Source organism: Coffea eugenioides, chromosome 11 (genome assembly GCF_003713205.1).
Source record: "Coffea eugenioides isolate CCC68of chromosome 11, Ceug_1.0, whole genome shotgun sequence".
Lineage (NCBI taxonomy): Eukaryota > Viridiplantae > Streptophyta > Magnoliopsida > Gentianales > Rubiaceae > Coffea > Coffea eugenioides.
This window is the reverse complement of record NC_040045.1, coordinates 38,752,995-38,772,591: the sequence shown is the minus strand read 5'-3', so window position 1 is coordinate 38,772,591 and position 19,597 is coordinate 38,752,995. Positions and strand designations below refer to the sequence as shown.

The 19,597-nt window shown below is 34.8% G+C and overlaps 1 protein-coding gene across 1 annotated transcript; it reads right to left on the bottom strand.

Moving 5' to 3' along the window:
- Positions 1 to 11,193: 11,193 nt before the first annotated feature.
- LOC113753551 (nicotinate-nucleotide pyrophosphorylase [carboxylating], chloroplastic) lies at positions 11,194 to 15,305 on the bottom strand. The gene is made up of 10 exons (XM_027297730.1): positions 15,111 to 15,305; positions 14,799 to 14,941; positions 13,834 to 13,967; positions 13,522 to 13,585; positions 13,345 to 13,427; positions 12,761 to 12,844; positions 12,522 to 12,674; positions 12,256 to 12,432; positions 11,757 to 11,824; positions 11,194 to 11,493 (listed from the first exon to the last, which is right to left on the bottom strand). The coding sequence occupies exons 1-10, from the start codon at positions 15,167 to 15,169 to the stop codon at positions 11,397 to 11,399; spliced, it is 1,062 nt and encodes a 353-aa protein (XP_027153531.1). The 5' UTR covers positions 15,170 to 15,305; the 3' UTR covers positions 11,194 to 11,396.
- Positions 15,306 to 19,597: the final 4,292 nt, after the last annotated feature.

Here is a 19,597-nt window from a genome sequence, read left to right as displayed (position 1 = left end):
AATAGGATTTTTTTTAATGATATTATATTAGCACGCATAAATTACACTTAATTTATCACGTAAATACACACAATCACAATTATTGCACTCCTGTATTTAAATACCTTTTTTTAAAAAAAAAAACCTAATATTTAAGACTCCTCTCAACGAGAGTGTCGCATTAGCCAAACCGTACTTAAAATTCACCGATTGGCTTAGCTTTTGAATTTGTGGTATTAAAATCTCCACTAAATCCGATGACATAATAAGAAAATTTTTCTATTCCTATATGTTTTTTGAGAGGGGGTATATGTATTTGTAACATTCTTGATGGGGTTGGAGGTCATAAATCAAATGACCTCAGTCTTGGAAGGGTTAAACAACGTCTGCATCCCTACCTAAAAAAGTTAATTTAGAACTAATAGCTAGCTTGTCCATAACTGTGTATTTGCTTATGTGCATGTGTGTTGTGCGACGCATGCAGACAATAATTTATGATAAGACACACTTTCAATCACATCTATTCAGCTTATGGGGAATTTATGAACTTTTCTGCACCAAAATTAAGAGTGATTTGGGGTTTAGTAATTGGATTTTTAGGTAAAAACAAATTAGATAACTGAGTCTCGAACGAGGGTTGTTCTTTAAATGTTTCATATCAGTTTTAATTAAAAGTTTACAACCCTGAGAAGTTATGTCAATCGCAAGAATAAAGTTGCAAATATTCCTATTCTTGAAAAAAAAAAAAAGTTGGATGGCCAATTAGATGTAATCTCCTACGAGCAGGCTAACAAATTTAACGTGCAGTTTGAATGGAGTATAATCGTTTGTATACGAGTAGGCAAGGCTAACACTTGTTTGGATAGCAAATTATTCCAACGCTTGCATCATAAATACATTTTTTAACCTATTTTTTTATATTTTTAATTGGGTTATTTAGCTTTTGATTGAAAAGTACAAAATTTGCTCCCATCGGCTATTTCCTACTTGCAGAAATACCTATTTACTTTCTTTTAGAGTTGGATTTGGAGAGGAGAAATCTCATATATTATTAACGCCAAAGACCATGAGTTACCAAGCAATCCATTCACTTAGTTGATTGTTCCTCTTCATCAGGTTTAGATGATAGGAACAAATTATTGATGATTTGATAAAGATATAGAAATATGGTTCTGAATATTTTGAAGACTTAAATGGAAGACAGCCGATTCTTTGTTTACTACGATGTTTAAATAATCTATCTCAATTGTGCTAAGAATTTAACAAAGGGTAGATAAACTTGTGGTTATGAACTTTATACAACCACCAAATTTTCTATACTTGAATATGATAATCAACAAAGAATTCATCAAGGAAAAGAACAAAATTTATCATAGTATATAATAAGCCATTTGATTATTGCAACTTGTATTTGAATATATATATATATATATGTATATATGTGTTTTCCGGTCCATAAATTTATTCAAAAAAAAAAAAAAAACTGGCCTATGCATATCCGCCCACGCCCACACCTAAACATCTAACAAATGATCAATGCGATATTTCTTAGGTTCCAGTTTTGATTTATTAAAGTAATAGCACTTGTCAGCTAAGCTGTAGTTGGTAGACGATTTATCAGAGAGCTATAAATTGCTTATTATCCCGATGATATGTCTTGATCTTCAAATGGAACGAGTCTCTTCTTCTCTTCTCCCGATAATAGAAGTTTGTATTTTAATTTCTTTGTTTTTCAAAGAAAAAAAAAAAGAAAGAAAGATTCATGTAAATGATGCCAATAGTAGTGTTTGATTAGATGCGGTCCATTCTCTAAGCAGAGGATGGTGTTTATTTTATTGAAGGAGCTGAAAAGGAAAGGAAAGGAAACATGGGGCTGAGGGAGATTTGGTAGCTTTATTTAGGCTTTGGGTTTGGTAAGAAGACAACGTCTGCGTCAAGGTATGTGGATTGTGGTGGCAAGCAGCCAAGTTGTGCCGAAAGATAGTTTATTTCTTTGCATCTAACAGGTAGTAACAGCCCCTCATATTTAACTTTATTTTCTTGGCTTCTTGTTTAATAAACTAACTCAATGTATAAAATAAAAATTCCAATATGTGACTGATGCTTTGTTTGACCGAAAATATTTGGAGTTTCTTATTTAGCATTATAGGTGAAGCCCACTACTCTTCTTTTTTTCTTTTTTTTTTTCCGACAACGATAACATTTGTATAACCGTTGCCAATATTTGTATAACATAATCTATTCTATTGCTGTGTAAGGGACAGGGAGCCTAAAGATGCAGGTAAACAGATGTGCAATAACACCTCTTCTAGATTTTTTACATTGCAGGTGGGGTTCGAACCCCCAACTTATAATTTGACTTATAATTTAAAGAGAGATTTAGTCCTTTTTTTTTATCAACAATGAGCCAAAGCTTAATGAAGCCCACTGCTCTAAACATCAAAAAGTTACGTCGCTAAAAGCAACACACAAGAATAGAGGGTGATAAGCCGCCCCTTGGGTATTTTTCTCCATCTTCATCATCATTTATGAGTCATGTCCATGTGGGGATAGCGATTTTGCACAGTTGGGGAATCCTATTTCCTCTATTTCATAGATGACTCTTGGTCCAATTAGAGAAATCAATGGCCCTACAAGTATGTATCTTTCAACTGTCTTTCAAAAAGGTAATGCTAAAATCCTATTGAAAGCTCCCCCACTATTGAAGTTTGCCTAATTCCTCTCCTTGTTTGTCTCCATTTCGCCTTTTTTTCCTTAAACATTTTATACATAATGGAAAGCAAATCCTTTGAATGTGCAAGGTTTAACCATGTCCATTGGAAGATATTCACTTTTGATGAGTGCAACATGTTACCATATTGACTTGCTTAGTGCCTAAATAATTAACGATTTGAATTTTATGAAAGAAGTGAGAAAATGTATAATAGTAATTAATCTTGTAAACACCGTTTGCCCGTTCTAATAAAACTAATGATAATTATTAGTCTAGTATTCTTTTTTTTTTTTTACGTACTTCTTACTTCTAAGAAGTTCTTGAAACTTTTCAAGGAACAAGTGATGCACATCTTCTCTTCCAATAATAATGCCCCATAAGAACTAGGAAGTGTTTGATATTTTGTCTAGATGATAAAGTGATAGTCTATAATTTCTCCATGATGTGACAAAGCAAGAAATCTATTATCTTAAGTATCTTGCCTCTTTTACAAATTTTCAACTAATCAGTTCATAAATTTCTCGAGTGTAGTGATTGAATTACCTATATGATCATGCAGATTCCAACATTGCACTGAAACCTTCAGAATTTCATGTAATCTCTCTATTTAGCATTTGATTAGTGTACATAATGATGACGACTTTGGTAGCAGCTATGAGCGGAAAAGAGTAGATCTTAGCTTTGGTAAAAGCGGTCAAGTCACTTTACAAGAAAAGGTTCTTTCAACTCCAAAATTAACTTTTACACGTCTTCGTAAATCACGGTTCAATGCATAATAAACTAATACAATAATCTGTTTCATTTGGAACTTCTTCTTCATGAAAATTTTTATCTTAATTTTCTTGTCATATGACTAAGTCCATAATTTGTCATGAACGAAAAGATTTTGTTGACGTTACTTATTACTTGCTCGTGTGTGTATGTTTGTCTAAATATTAATGTAGATACGGGTACGTACATACTTAATTCCATTCGTATAAATAGTTTCTTTACAACCTTTTTTTAGTGAATTAGGGGTGCAAACGAGCTGAGTCGAGTCGAATTTTGGCCTAATCGATCCGAACTTTCAGTTAATTTTATGAAGCTCGACAAGGTTAAAATGTTAAGCTCGAGCTTAAAAAAAATTTATTATTATTTCCAATAACTTTTCTAACTTTTCTTAATAAATAATAAAATATTAGGAATATATATGTAATTTTACTATTTAAATAAAAAATCAAAAATTTATATAATCGAGTTCGCGAACTGATAAAAAATAAAAAATATATATATAATCGATCTCGCGAGCCAACGAGTTTAATATTTTTGAACTCGAGCTCGAGCTCGTATTCAAGCCGCTCGCGAGCGACTTGATTCGTTTGCAAACTTCGGTGAACCAAAATCTACCCATCTCTTGGGATTAATATGGACTGTTACTAAAGAATGTTGCATAGTTGCTCCCACTCAACATGCTACATGTGCCTAGTCCTTGCATTTTTTTTTTTTTTGGGTTGTAGGAGCTTTACCCATTGGTGATATAATTGTGCTATAACAATGTATGCATACATGATGGTCCTATAGGACAGAGTTTTCTATTTTTTATCCAATTTTTAGATTTTGGTATTTCCAAATTAATTAATAGTAGTGGATCAAGAAGTTGAAAATCTTACATCCACCAACACCCATCCAAGAATCTAAAATTTCAACCACAAACGAAACAAAGCTTATAAAAAACCATTTCCATTAAGTAAATCTCAGCATCAATCCAATTCCAACTAGAAAGGTAAACTTTTACCATCTGGTCTAACTTTTCCACATTGGATGAGTCAGGTGGGCTGCGTATCTTTTATTCTGTCTAGTACATTTCACCTGTATTTTCTTTTTTCCATAAGAACTATAAATTCAATGAAGTGAAGTTTCAGCTTCTTTTTTGTTTTTCTCTTTTTAGAAAACCCAAATTTTTTCAAAACTCAGCTTCTGTCGCTTTTGTGATGGGCACTTTTAGGTGATACTATTGAGAGTAAAGCCGAAGTTTGCTGCTGAAGCAATTTGGTATCGACTTATTTATAGTCTTTTAAAAATTACAAGTCATATTAGCTTTCCAGAAACCTTTCTTTGGAGCAGTAAAGCATCATTGGTCGCGGCATGACAAACGCTTTTGCATTTTGTGGGAAAAAAAAAAAGACGTTAATTCAAAGTTAATGGTTTTGGATCACAATACTTAAAAAAAAAAAAAAAAGATAATGAGTTCTAAATTGCATAGTTATTGATGGATTTTTTAATCCATCCAACGAGGCAAACTCCTAGTAGCATACGTCTGATGAGTAGAAATTAGCACAACAGAAAAAAGTTGTGACAAAAAGGTTCGAGGGCTTTTATTTTTTTTTTCAACTCCAGTAAATGACTTTTCGTTGAATTAATTAAACCTAATCTCAAATTGAACTCCAAAAGCCGGCAACTCTTGGAGCCAACCCAGGGACTTAACTACCCAACCAAACCCCACCCCAGAACCGATCAGGGCTTTTATTAAAAGAGAGAAATATGCAAATACTAGACCTCGTTTCTTTTGCTTAGTGACAAAAATCCAAAAGAAGGAAAAGAAAAGGAAAAATGATTGTTTTGGACCTCATCCTTGAGTGTTTGACCAGTTTAGTCCTTATCTATCGCCGCAACCATTTTAATCCCTAATATTTAAGAGAAATGAATTTAGGATTCCTAGCGGAAACTTGAAATTTTCTAACGGAGTAAATTGTTTGCACGACATATGCACTATTAAAAGTAACCATTTTGGTCCGTTGTCTTTAAGGCTGCATCTAATTTTGTACTTTTACCAATTGAAGTCGTCATTTTCACAAAACAAAGTCTGTATATGACTTTTAATGAAAATTTAGAAAACTCTAATGGAGTCGGTTCCATATATTATATCTGTACCTTTGAAATGAGAAAAAAACACACACACAGGCACACACGCAACGATTGGCATGAGGTGATATACAAGTGACAAAATAAAATGCATCTTGAAGATAATGAAACAAAATAGTCATTTTCAACAATGCACATGCCATGCATGCGACTAATAACATTAGAATTTTCCAAATTTCTGTTATAGATTCTAAATTGTTTTTTTTTTTTTATAAAGCTAAAGGGCTAAAATGGGCATAATGATAGATAAGGAACTAAATTGACTAAAACTCAAAAGATAAATGATAATTTTTCCGAAAGAAAATAAAAGGTGCCTGTCTACCTAATGGCCACTGAGAAATGTCAACCATCAGTCACGCATGCACCAAAGCCCTACAATAAATGTAATACTAGTGAAAAACGTGAGTCGTTTTTTGATGTTGTGTACATTTTAAGTTATATTCAATAAAATGAGACATTATACATTATACATATACATATATGAGTAGTTCTTCTTTTCTCTTTCTGTCTTTTAAATTTCACTCGTCTCTTATTAATAAAAAATAAATAAAAAAACGAATATGAGCAGGTGTTTCATTTTCTTCTATCTTTAATGGGCACTTTTTTTTTTTTTTTTAAAAATAGAAATACTTCGCTTTGCATTACTTTAATTGAGATACATAATTTATCATTTGCATGCTTCGCACAAATTTAACCTCACTTTACACAAAACTACCATCTAATGCCCACTGAGTATCGGTCATATAAGCTCTTTCTACAAACATATTTTATTCTCCGGATCGATGCCCTTTTCTCTCTCAGTTGGCCATTTTGTCCCTCCTTATTGTATTTGTCGGCAAGGGGTTTGAAATCCCCTACTTACATCTTTTGTTTGAAATTTTCAAAAATATTGTAATTTAATTCTCTTCAAATTTTCAATAGTTTAGTTTCATCTATCTTCATTCTCCTCTCGACCTCCTTCCTTTCCCCAGTATAAGACCGGTTGTGAAAATGTTGTACTCAAAAAAAAAAATAAAAAATCACTTTTCTTCTTTAATCTCCTCGTTAAAGTCGTTAACAAACAAAGCAATAATGACAACAATCCAGACTAGGAGCCTTTTAACCAATCAATTTTTGAGGGATAACTTGGACACTATTTGTTTCCTCAATCTATTGTAGGGTGCATAGGTAGGCTCGGGCATCTAGAAAGAGGTCAAAAGTAGACATCAACTGAAATTTAAGGTTGGCATGCCACCTACCATTATGGATGGCTTCTACAAAGAATTCCAGCATAGAAAACAGAAGAAAGAAAACTCGTGGGAATGCATATTTACGATATCACGTGTAGCCAAGTAATAAATAGACAGTTTTTTTTTTGGGTACATATTCCCTTGCTTCATCTGAATTTTTAATTTATGGTCCCTAATGCGTGAGTCTCGTGAAGAAATTAGACCCGTTTGATAAATAGAGTGACAAAGTAAGTACATATTATTTTAGCCAAACTATATACTAAATTGTTTGTCATTAACAAAAAATTTTAAAAGATAGATTTCAATAAAGTCATAGGGTGGCGGCTGAATGGATTTCCGGTGGTAAAGTGGCTGCCCCATGCCTACTTTGAACTTTAACCCCCCTTTTCTAGTCAATCTATGTGGATCATTAGGATAACAATTGCCTCAAAATCAACACTTAATTCTTTTTCTTTACTTTTTTGTTTGTCAAAATGATGGTGATATTTCACTAATTACAGCTGACTCGTCGTTGATTGGTTATCCACTGAGAGAGCCACAATTTATGTGCGGCTAATTCTCTTGTTAAGCTTATTGTCTAGGTATCTGCGTGGAATAACGAGTGGAAATAAAAATTATAAAAAAAAATAAGAAGAGATTATTATGAATGAAACAACATTATTCCTGTCAAATCTCTTTCACTTGCGAATCAGACTAGATTTTTTTTTTTGTGGATGAATTGGAATTTATTTTCTGTCAAATCTACTTAATTGGTGGATTATACTAAGATTGAGCTTTCGTTGATTCTTCTTTTACCATTATTCTTCTTAAACGAGGGAGATTTTCTCTTGCCTAACATTTTTGTATGAAAATGATGGCCATCCCAGACCCACTTCTCATTTTGGAAGAAGGAAAAGGATTTGCTGATTGACCCATGAATTGTGATGGAAAGCAATTCCACAATTTCCAAATACTTCTATAGAAACCAGTTGAAGTCGTGTAGTTGTCTATCAAAATCAACAGGTAATTTTCAAGGTTAACATTGCGATTTGAAACTCTTCAAAGTTCAAACCTCTTTTTGTGCAGTGTAGTTTTCAGCAGCAAAACTCTCCAATTAAATCTTAAGGGCAAAATGCCTAAAGTGAATTACTAGATTGTCACGCTTGTCCAATATCTAGTACTGATATGGTGATTATATAGCAATGTTCTAGTGTCCCAGAATATCTAATTAAGCCTCATCCAAGTTTTGTTGGGAATTTTGATTGGTCAAAACCAAGGTGCTTGTGGTAGTATCTAGAATCGAACAAAAGTTCTCATTTAAAATCTAAAACAAAAAAGAAGGGAAAAAAAAAATTAAACACATGCTTTTTTATATTAAAAAAAATTTAACAGATGAAGGGTGAGATATGGGAAGGTGAAAGGAGGATTAAAATCCACGACGTCTAAATCATTAACTCTAAACCTTAACCATATACATGCCTAATATTGTTTATTTGAAAAATGGTACTGCCAATCCAAAATTTTAGTGCAACAACAATTTTGGTGTTAATTATCAATATTATTATTTTTCTCGTCAATTGTACTCATCTTAAGTTAAATTGACTTACGAAGGTAGTATGAGAAAAAAAAAAGAAATTATCACCATCTATATTTTAGATATTCTTTTGGTTCTTTCATTTCGGAATCAAAAGAAAATCGAGTTTTTTTTTTAAAAAAAATTATGTTTCTAGTACGAGAGGGGTGTGGTTTAAGAAGTAAGGAGATGACAGATGAATTAGAATTAACGACATCTAATTTTTGAAACCTCAAAATTCTATGAAAATTTTAGATGCTATGAAAATTAAATTCCATATTCGACTCATTCGATGACAACAAACTCTACTGTACATATGCAGATGTGAATTGAACACAAAGGATACATCATGATTATTCAAAAGGTTAATAGTCCTAGAATCCAGATAATGTTACTTTAATCTGGTCAAAAAAAAAAAACCTAGAATTCAACTAAAAATTGTGACAAATGAAGAAAAAGTCGAATCCGAAGTCCTGTCACCCATGCTCCGTGCTTCTCTTTTGTCATACATTTACGTCATTGAAAACTTCACATCAGTCAGAGGTAAATAATTTTCGTATCCTACGGAAGAAGAAGAAACAGTTGTATACTACTTCTAGGTTCATGAAATTATTCAGGTGTAATTATCAATCTGCCGACCAATTTTCTCTCTGTTTTCCTGCGGGAGTAAAACTACCAATTTGCTACCTAATTGACTGCTACCATTAGCTTGAATTCTGGTAGAATACAGTAGAAAACTACATACATGCCTCTCTTAGTTCAAAAGAGGATCCAATCCCTGTATCCCGTGAAAAGAAAAAAGTAAAAATTTGTGAACACCTTGACCTTAAAAAAAAAAAAAAAATTCCTTTTAGAGAAGGGAGTAGAGGAATTTGTACACATTGACTTAAATCCAAATAACTAAAAATAAAGGTCCTAACTTACAAAAATTAAATATTCTTGTATGCAAGTCAACTATTTTGTCCGGTATAGGCTAATGTAGCATGCTTTTATCCTCAAATTCCCCACCCTTCTGCCCCCCCAACCCAAAAAAAAAAAAAGTGTGCGCTACTACGTCCAAGTTTTTTTTTTTGGGTCTTTTTTGGGTTGTTTCTGCAAAATAAGAAGAGAATAGTAATTTATTGGAAATAAATGGGTTTTATTTTTTCAATCATCTTTCATTTTTTTTAAATATTTTTAAATTAATTAGTCCAAACTTGATATAAATACATCTAATCTGCTCGATATATATATATATATATATATATTCCAAGACTTTAATGTGGTTGGTTAGGTGCTTGAGTGCATTGCACGAACTCGAAACCTTTTATTACCTTGACCAGAAAGAATACTAAAAAAGTGAAATATGTTGGCAGCACCAACACGTAAAAGTGAGAGGAAACTTAAGGACGACTAAAAAATGGGTGGAGTGCCTGGTGGCTTTTCACTTGAGAGAGGTGTCCAGAACCAGGTCAAGATTTCCGATTTCCCCACCAACACGAATAGATTCCTCTCCCCATACACAATCTATATGGACTGGTGACCAGAAAATTCATATGGGTTGCTTCCTTTTTGCCCAAAAAGCAAGCTACTTTGAAAGAAAAGGTTGGCAATTTTATATACCAAGTGGATATAGAAAATTTTGGGGCATGTTCCAGCCCAGAAGCATCCCTGAGAATTCTTTCGTTCCTGGTTCCATCTGGAACCAAATTCTTGTGCCCTTTTGATTTTACTGTTGAGATGATCGAACAAGCAAGAAATTATTCGGCTTGAGGCCTTTGAATGTTGAATCCCACCAGTCAGTGAGGTCTCATTTAGTCGCTTATAAAGGGAGGAGGGTGGAGTGCTAGAGGTTTTTAAGCAGTGTCAATATTTTGGAAAGCAGGTAAAAACCAGGGAGTCAAGATCTGCCAATTATGTCAAACAGTAGCTTTTAGGTCATAGAGCAGGTAATTTTGGTGGTTGAAGATTTCCTAGCAGAAGCAATATGGATTTATTACTGCAATTGCCTGCTCTGACTTGGGCCTATATAAAGAAGGCTAGAAGCATGTTAATAAAGAAATGAACATAGGCCTGCAACTTGGATGGAAATAAGTTAAACTGACTCCGGTATTAACTTGCATTCATTTCAAAGCTACAAAAATGCAGCTTTTAGTTTCTATGCAATGTTTTAGGCACCATCTGTTGTACTATTAATTAAACCCCCAGGCCATTTACTACTTGCCTACCCAAAAAAATCCAAATGACCTGGCTTTTACAAAACATGAAAATCAGTACAGTACCTGAGGGAAGTATCTAACATTTTTGCTCACTTCAGAACTTGCTCAAGCATTCAACATAACATTACCATGCATATACTTACCGATCTTTAATTTATATGGTCCTGGGGTTTTAGATTTTAAAGACTAATCTCACTTTTCGACACCTACTGGCATCTCATTTCTCAAATTGGGCTCATCCATGAGCCTGCTTTGCATGTTCTGATGCATTTACTTTACAAGATTCTTTACAATCTGAGCCATTCTTTACAGAGAACCAGTACAAACTGCTAGTTAGTATTGAGCAGTGATTCCCATGTCCAGGCTTCATTTAGTAAACCATAACCACACCTAATGAGCCAATGAATATGTTGAACTGAGTTGTAGGAATCCTAGTAAGTAAAAAAGAGTGCCAATTTCATGATAATTGACCAACTGATTAGCAGAAACATACGATAATCCTTTAAAGGCCTTACTCCTCTTGTGAGTTGCTAGGATTCCCTGATCGCAACACAAGTTTTTCCCTCTCATACTCGTATCAAACTTGCGAGGATGCAAAGCCATTTTTTGTTGCCAAGAATCAAGTATGAGCAAGTGCAGTTAGATTTAACACAGAAGAGTTCACATTGGAACAATTCTACGACAATGTTTTATAATCTAACCTGATGATGTATGTTACGCTACAACAAAATATGACTCAGCCTGGGAATATTGCAATCCGTCGTCCCCAGAACTTTAGTTACTGAACTTGTAAACCAAAAATAAATAAAAAACTGCAAGCATTCTCATCCTCGTTTTGTACGCCGGCTTACTTCAAGCGCAAGCTCTGTATCGATCTTCAGGGAAATGTCGAGTGCTTTCACAGAATGTGTTAGTGCACCACTGCAGATATAAACAAATTACAAGTTATCCATCAGATGTTAAGTTGGTTTATTTAGTAGAGGAAAAAGAAGATCAAAAGATTAAAAGCCTCCAAAGCATTCTACTTTTTTCCACCCCATGAAACAGCTGAGATGAAACCCAAGTACATGTCCATAATGAAGAAATTTGCACAGGTCTGTCTACCGTCCGACGTGTTTTTTGATCCTTTGGCATTCAGCTAACTTTGAAATGAATGAGCTAAACTCTTAAGAGCTGAGAATTACCTAGAAATATACATTACGCCAGTTTGTCCAATCTTGTGTACAGTCTCAAGAGTCACATTCCCAGATGCCTGCCAATCATCAAGCCAATAAACTTTACATGGTTCTTCGCAGCAAAAGATATGACAATAGTGATCGAAAATCCATGGCATAAGTAAAACATAGTCTTCAGGTATCCTAAAAGATACTTGAGAATTCGTAACATTTTCCTCCACTATATGATACAAAAGCAAGCCAGAATATTGATTTCAGACGACATAATGAAGGATCACGCTGTACCAACAACTAAAAAGGGTTACCCTCAACAACATGTCAACCCCTTGAAAAATGAAACTTGTTTCTCTGCTTCCCTCAAGCAGGAAAGTTTTTAGTAGAGGCTTTTCACCAAAGGAAATTGAACTTCTGCAAGTAGATTTTAGCAAATCTAGAGACACACCCACCAAAAAGTAGACTGGACATTGAATAGTCAAAACTAGATAATCAAGTTCAGGGATAAAAGTACCTCAGTCTCAAATCTTCCGCTAATGAGCTCAACAGCCTCTTTGAGCATGGTTACATCTATATCCCCATGAGGTAGAGGGACAACCATGTTATCCAGCATTATCCTAGTCAAGGATGTCTTTGACTGAGAAGCATAATCCAACGCCTCATTCACCTCTTCAAGTGTCCTAGTTTCAACCTTTAAGCAAAAAGCAATCCTTCATTCATTTAGAGCATATGACACAATTTCATTGTCTTATATTTCAATTAAAAGTGAAGGAATATCACCTCAACTCCCATTTGAATATTATTACTTGCCAAGTACTGGTCAACAGATTTTAGAGCATTAGGGACCCCACCAGCAATGGATATGTGATTGTCTTTTATCATCACCATGTCAAATAAACCCATTCGGTGATTCTGGCCACCACCTATCAATACCTGTAAAGGTGAGATGGAGGTCAGAAAAAACTCATGCAAAAATGTGATGTATGGCAAAAGCATAGAGGAAGAGAAGTGATCTACACCGCCCATTTATCCACCAAACGTAAACCTGGAGCTGTCTTTCTTGTCTCTAAAATATATGCAGGGTGTGCAGCATCTGCCATGGCCTACAAGGTGTCAGATAATATCAAATCCAATCACCAAAAAAAAAAGAAAAAAAAGAAAAGCACTTCTCATACTGTTACAGCAGCCGCCATCATCATTTTCAAAATATTCTAAACAAAATTTTCCAACAACAAATGAGCAGCAGCCACTGGCAGCAAAGCTCTTCACTGGAATAACTATGGACTCAGCCTTTCACACTAATTAGCCAGTATGGTTGAACAACTAGAAATACAAAAAGAATTATGTATAACATGTAATCGACACTTAAATTTGAACATATTTACTCGTATTAACTCCATCTGATAACGCATAATACTTATGTCTTAGAAGATAGTCTTGGCATAGCTCAGAATCATCTAACCCTTAAGGCATTCTTCAGTTATTGGTATGAATCCACATGCATCAAATTTGAATTGACCCAAGAACAACAACAAAAGGCAAAAACTGCTAATTCTTGTCATCAACATTCCAGTATTATTTAAACCACCACAAAGTAAAATACCTTAGTTAGGGTTGCTATTCCACTCATCCTCTGCATAAAATTTAGTACAACCCTTTCAGCTACAACAATGCTGTGAGCCCTCCCTGAAATATGTAGACAAGGGGAAGACAAGAAAAGTTAATTCAAATGGCTAACATAGTTGTTCCACTCAAGGATAAGAAACTCAGATTTCATTACCATGTACTTTGCCAAATTGAAGGCCTTTATGGATTTTGTCACCATCCTTTCTGGACCAATCCACCTAATATCAAAAGGCAAATGAGAATAAAATTTTATACATGAATTAATTTCCCAAACCAAAAATTTCATTTCATAGCAAATATCATAAACCACCATACTTCCATGTATGTAAAGCTGTAGCCTTGTAGATTATTAATGCTTAGGCGTAATAGATTGAGGCTAAACAAAACCTAATACATATGAACTTCCTGATTTTATCACTTCAACCAGCCAAACCAAGGCAAAACTTAATGTAACACGTGTCGATACCTTCAGGGTGGGGTCAACCTCATTGAATACCATTTCAGCAAGGGCAATTCCAGCTATAATACCATCCTCCTTTGCCAGAAAATGAGCTTCTACTTCCATATCCACTGGAATTGTTGCCTTACAAGTCACATCCCCTAAATTTGGAATGACACAACACAGCCTCATGAGTTTAACCATGAAAATTTTTAATGCAACACTTTACAATTAGAATTGCCATGAAATACAAGTAAATGAATATCACCCAGATTATACTCTGAAGAGTAAGGACTATTATGCCCAATAAGAACAATTGAGATGTATTAAATCCTGAGTTGAGGTCATCAAAATTATACTGCTTGTTTACCTCCAAACAAATAGCTTTAATGTTCACTTGCTTCCCTCCAAATTCTACGCATCAGCCTAAAACCAATACATTTTCCTTAGTTGAATCTAATTATAAAAGTTATCACTACCAAAACTATTCAGATTGCTACACTGTGTGTGAGCTTCCTGCCTTGCTTTCCTTTCACTGTTTATTCAAGAGTTTTTATTACTTTCTGCTTGTCATGATAGTTTCAACTTATTCCTTAAATGCTGGATATGGCTTTGGAGTCGATAGTTATAGCTTAAAGCCCCAATGCATACTGAAGGCCCGTAAAATTTGCGCATGATTTTCCTTTTTTATCAATCTTCTACAAACTGCTCATGATGATATCCCAGAAATTAATACTGAACAGGCTCTAAAATTAAAAAAAAATTGAGTTCTTTATGCCATAAAGACTCCAGCTTTTTACCACAATCTCTATGCCAAATCAACTAAAACTTGAGCTACAGAGCATATTGCAGCACTTGATATTATCAAGTCCAAAAGTCTAAAAAAGGGCATAAACATTAAAATCCAACGTTATTTCCATGTGCCTAATCTATACAATTGGACTAAAAGATTGAAAATGAATTAACATAAGAGGTCAATAAAATTAAATCACCTAGGTCACCAGCATCTTCAGATAGGGCAAGTTCGATAACTCCCTTCAAATCATAAGTGGGATGTGCAGGAGGCTTGACTCCTAACGATTCAGCTGCAATTCCTGTATTCTTGGTAGCTATTGCTGACATTTTTACGACATACCTGCAAATCTTTTCATCGCCTATGAGACAATTCTTAACCAAAAGACAAGCCCACAAAATTTCTATCACAAACAAACAAAACCCACGAATTTAAAATGGAAAACAAAGCCAAAAAAAAAAAAAAACTTTCCTTCTGTGGAAGGAATTGAAAGGTAGGGGGAAAACATTACCTTGGAGCTAGTACTGATGGAGGGTAAACTAACGAAGGAAAAGAAAAAGCTTTAAGCATTTGAGATTTGGTGTATCTTAGGGGAATTCTTGTTAAGATTCCAGTGAGAAGTGCGCAAATTAGTGCACCAAATTAGGAGAGTTTTAACTGTTTATCATTTCAAGAAAGCTCCTTTTTGGGCTCGCCTGACTATTGTGTATTGTCTTTCGGCATATTCTCAAATTCCTGCCGTAACACGGGTCGGATTATGATATTTGCAAATGTGGGTCAAGTCATACTCTCTAATAAAAGACGATTAATAGGTTATGATTATAAAATAAAAAAAAAACGATTTTTGCCTTATAATTGTACAAAATTATCAAAGAAATCCTCAAGATAAGTGATTGACAATCTCTTTGCAAACAAATCCATTAAGGTTTTAGATTATCTATAAAAGTACTATCAACAGCATCAAACATTAATCTATTGTGAGAATTTATTTTCCCTTTTACTCTTTTGATTTTCTAGTCTCATGTTTCTTGCTTACATATTCTGAAATATTTGAGGCGTTTTCAAGGTGCAAAGTTGCATTATTGTAGAATTTTCGAATAACTTCTATGAGTTTTCTAAATTATCTAGAATTTCAAAATTTTATTATATTTCTTGTGCAAACTAATGAAACACAAAAAATTATTAATAGGCTTTTCAACCTTGTAATTCCTAATTAACAAACCATATCAGCTAAGTTTTTAAAAGCCAAGGAATTAATTAGGTTTGCTATAAAAACAAAATGATTCACAAGAAAAGGATAATAGTAGAAATCAAAATATATTCTCTATCCACAAATAAGTTTTTTAATAATATATTTTACAGTGAGTTGATAATAACGTTATAATAAATAGGTTAAAACTAAAGAAGGCAAGTGATTTTTATAAACTTCAGAGGTGCTAAGTGATACCGTTACAAACCTTTATTGAGGTTTTTGAAATAATCTCTAAAGCTAATCAGGAACTCATCTTTAAACTTTAACTAGTAGCACTATTTTTTTGGCTTTTTTTTTTTTTTGTCAATACAGTGGGTATCCGAGCCTTCGACTCAACTAATTTCACTGTGCCCCCGTCCCCGCCCCTCAAGAGATTCGAGACGGTAGAAGAATCAGAATCGACCACATGACCTGGGCCTGATGAGGTTATCCCATAGCCAGTCAACCTGCGCCCGAGGGGCCCATTTTTTTTGGCTTTAAACTCTCATAGTTTCCGTCTTTTGTAACTTTAAGGGAAAATCGCCACTTTAGTCCTTAAACTATTTCACTTATGTCAATTTCATCCCTCAATGTTATTTTAGCCTAATTTAATCCTTTAACTTAAATTTCTTATCTAATTAGATCCTTTTACAGCGGCACCGCCCACTAAACTTTTTCCAACACAAAAGTCACTACCTAATCAAGGACAAGAAAGGAAATACAAGTCATGCCCTATGCTAAAACAAAGAAGTCTGAAAACTTTCTATCAAATGGGGTAGAATACAAATTTTACACTAAATTGGGGAAAAATAAAAATTTTCCATCGCCATTTATCACCGGTCAACGAGTCATCGCCAACTCCCTCACTAATCTTCTTCAGTGAACTTTTGAAACAAAGAGGTTCTCTTGGAACTCTCAAATCAGTAGCTAATTTTACCTAAGCAGCTAAGACTCCTCTCTCAATCTGTCAATATTTCTACAAATGAGACATCGCAATTTTCTCTTTTAACTCCCATAAGTTCTCTACCAATGTTGCTGCATTGTTAATTTCATTGGATTCCTTTGTTGGGAAAAAAGCCCGTGTGCGTGTCGTCAAAGCAGCTCATTTTATGAATATTTTTGTGAACATTTTTTTTTGCTCAATATGTATTCAAGATTGCATATGTTGAAGGGGCCCAAAAGTGTTAGATGAAATGCTTGAGAGAATGTCAGTGGCATGAACCACCATGGTCTCCTGGTCTGCAACCCTCAAAATTGCGCTAGAGGCATTTGAAGTTTTTGAACCTCTATTTACTGGAGGGTAGATAAAGGACTTGAACAAATTTCTCAATGTTTTTTATGATGAGACTGGTCATGGTTCTGGGGAGACAACAGAAAAGTCTCATCTCTGATCTCCCTAGAGACTTCCATGGGTTTGGAAGCCTTGAGAATTAAATTCCATGGATTCTACGTATTGAAACTTCATCAATTTTCTGATTTTTGCCAACTTTGTGAGAAGGCGATGGAATTTGAGAAAGAAATGTAAAACAAGAGAAGGCAGTGATGCTTAAGGAAAAGTTTTTGTTGATGATTAATGGCAGTAATGGATGAAGATTTTTTGTTAAGAAGAGAATACATATGATTCGGTGGGGAAATGCTTTGGTGGAGAAGACATTTTTGCAGGTTCTTTTTGACAATTTCTGTTTTCTTCCCCAAGTTAGTGAAAATTTTGTTTTTTCCCCTTTTAATGGAAATCCATTATTCTTGTATCTAACATTCGCCCTGACTTTGTAGTTCCTAGATTGCCCATAGTTGGGCGGTGATGTTATGCCGGAGAGATTTTTATTGGTTGCACCACCATGAAAGGATCTAATTGGACACCAAATTTAAGTTAAAGGCTTAAATTAGGCTAAAACAACATTGAGGGATGAAATTGGCATAAGTGCAATAGTTTAAGGACTAAAATGGCCATTTTCCCTAACTTTAATAACTAGTAGCACTATATTTTTGGCCTTAAACTCTCAAAGTTGTCGGCAATTACTTTTTTCTCGTAGTCAAAGTCTTTCTTTACACAGCCTCTCCTATCCTATAAACAAGATAAAAAGCTTCAAGCCTTTCAAATCATGAGTCAAGGCGAACCCCAGCAATTATTGGGCATATGGTATATTGAGACGCACGTTATTGCATAACAACTTTCCCATCACCTTATCTGTAGTATTTCCACACAGTCGTCTCTGCATAATTTCTCAACAAAAGTGTAACTATCTGTATTGAAATTTTTGGGGCTGAAAGAAGAACAAAAAACAGGAATGGTGGTTCATACTTGTGTTGATTCTGCTATTGAACAGCTCTCAAAGCTGCTGGCTCTATCCCGCTTGACTTCTACTAATATGGAGAATCAAATCAAGAGTCTTCTGCTGGAATTAAAATTTGTTAAAATGTTCTTTTGCTGCTTGGAAACCTTCACGGCCGCTGATGATCAAGAAACCATGAGGGATGAGTCTATTGAGCTGAAAAGAGCTCAAGCTACACTAGAAGCAGCAAACTCTGAATTATATCAAGCTGGTTTTTTTGCAAGCTTTGGACTAGATATCGAAGACTGGCAAACTTTGGTGTCTAATTTGCTACAAATTGTTAAGGGCTTCAAGCCAGAGGTAAGAAATATTTGTTCTGGTGTTGTAGTTAATCACTCTTTGAACTCAAAATCAAAGCTTAGTTACACAAATGAGGAGATCCTTGAATTCACGGATTCCATCCTTGTGAATTTGGAGAGACTGTTATCAGTTGGCACCGGCGAGAACATTGTCCCTGATGTGAAGAAGCAAATGGAAGCCCTTGCAGAGAAGTTAAAGTTCACTAGAGATTTCCTTGACTTCACCATAAAAAGACGTGGGAGATCATATGACGAACTTGAAGATTTCTTGACAATGTTTCATGCTGGGACTAAAACTGCTACCTACTTGTCACTTCTGTATTGGGTGGAGGTGGATTCTACTGATCAAAACATGGCTCATTGGATGAATGCTATGCTTTCTCCTAGAGTACAAGAGATAATGTCGTCCACTCCAAGTGATGTACAGATGTATCTTGGTCTCCTTAAATCTTCAAAGATATCGCGAGGCGATGCCCTTCTAGTGGATGACATCATTGCAAGATTTGTTGGATTTCTACCCTTGGAAAATCTTGTGGATTGTGTCGAGAGTGATGACATTGTAGCCGTTCGTGATGGGCTGATTTTCTTGATTTCATTCCTCATGGATGCATCGAAGGAATCACAGAGCGGAGCAGCCCGGAGAACTGTGTTCTTGAAACCAATTGAAGCAGTCAGGAGAAAGGCGTTCTTGAGAAAAATTGAAGCAGCCATCAGTAAGTTAGCAAATCTCATCTTCCTGAGAGACAATTCTTTTATTCCTTGGTTCCTGGAAAAGATTCTCAAGATAATGATTCAGGCCAAAAAGCATCATGTTCGGATGCCAAAGTCATCTGCGTCTAATTGTCCCAAGACTGATGGAAGGGGATTTGTTCATTCCCTTTTGATAAATCTGGAGGAAATAATGAAAAGCAATGCTGCCAATTTTATCCTTGTTGCAAAACATAAAGTTGCAGCAATCCATAGGGAACTTCATTCCCTTTCTCCTATGCATAAGGATATAATGGATTTGCAGAACGAGCATAAGAGTCAGGAGCTAAATGGTTTTTAGGCGTAGACTATTGATGTGGCCTACCGAGCAGAAGGTGTCATTCGCTCGTGTTCAATTGTGGATAGGCCTATTTGGTATCATTTGATA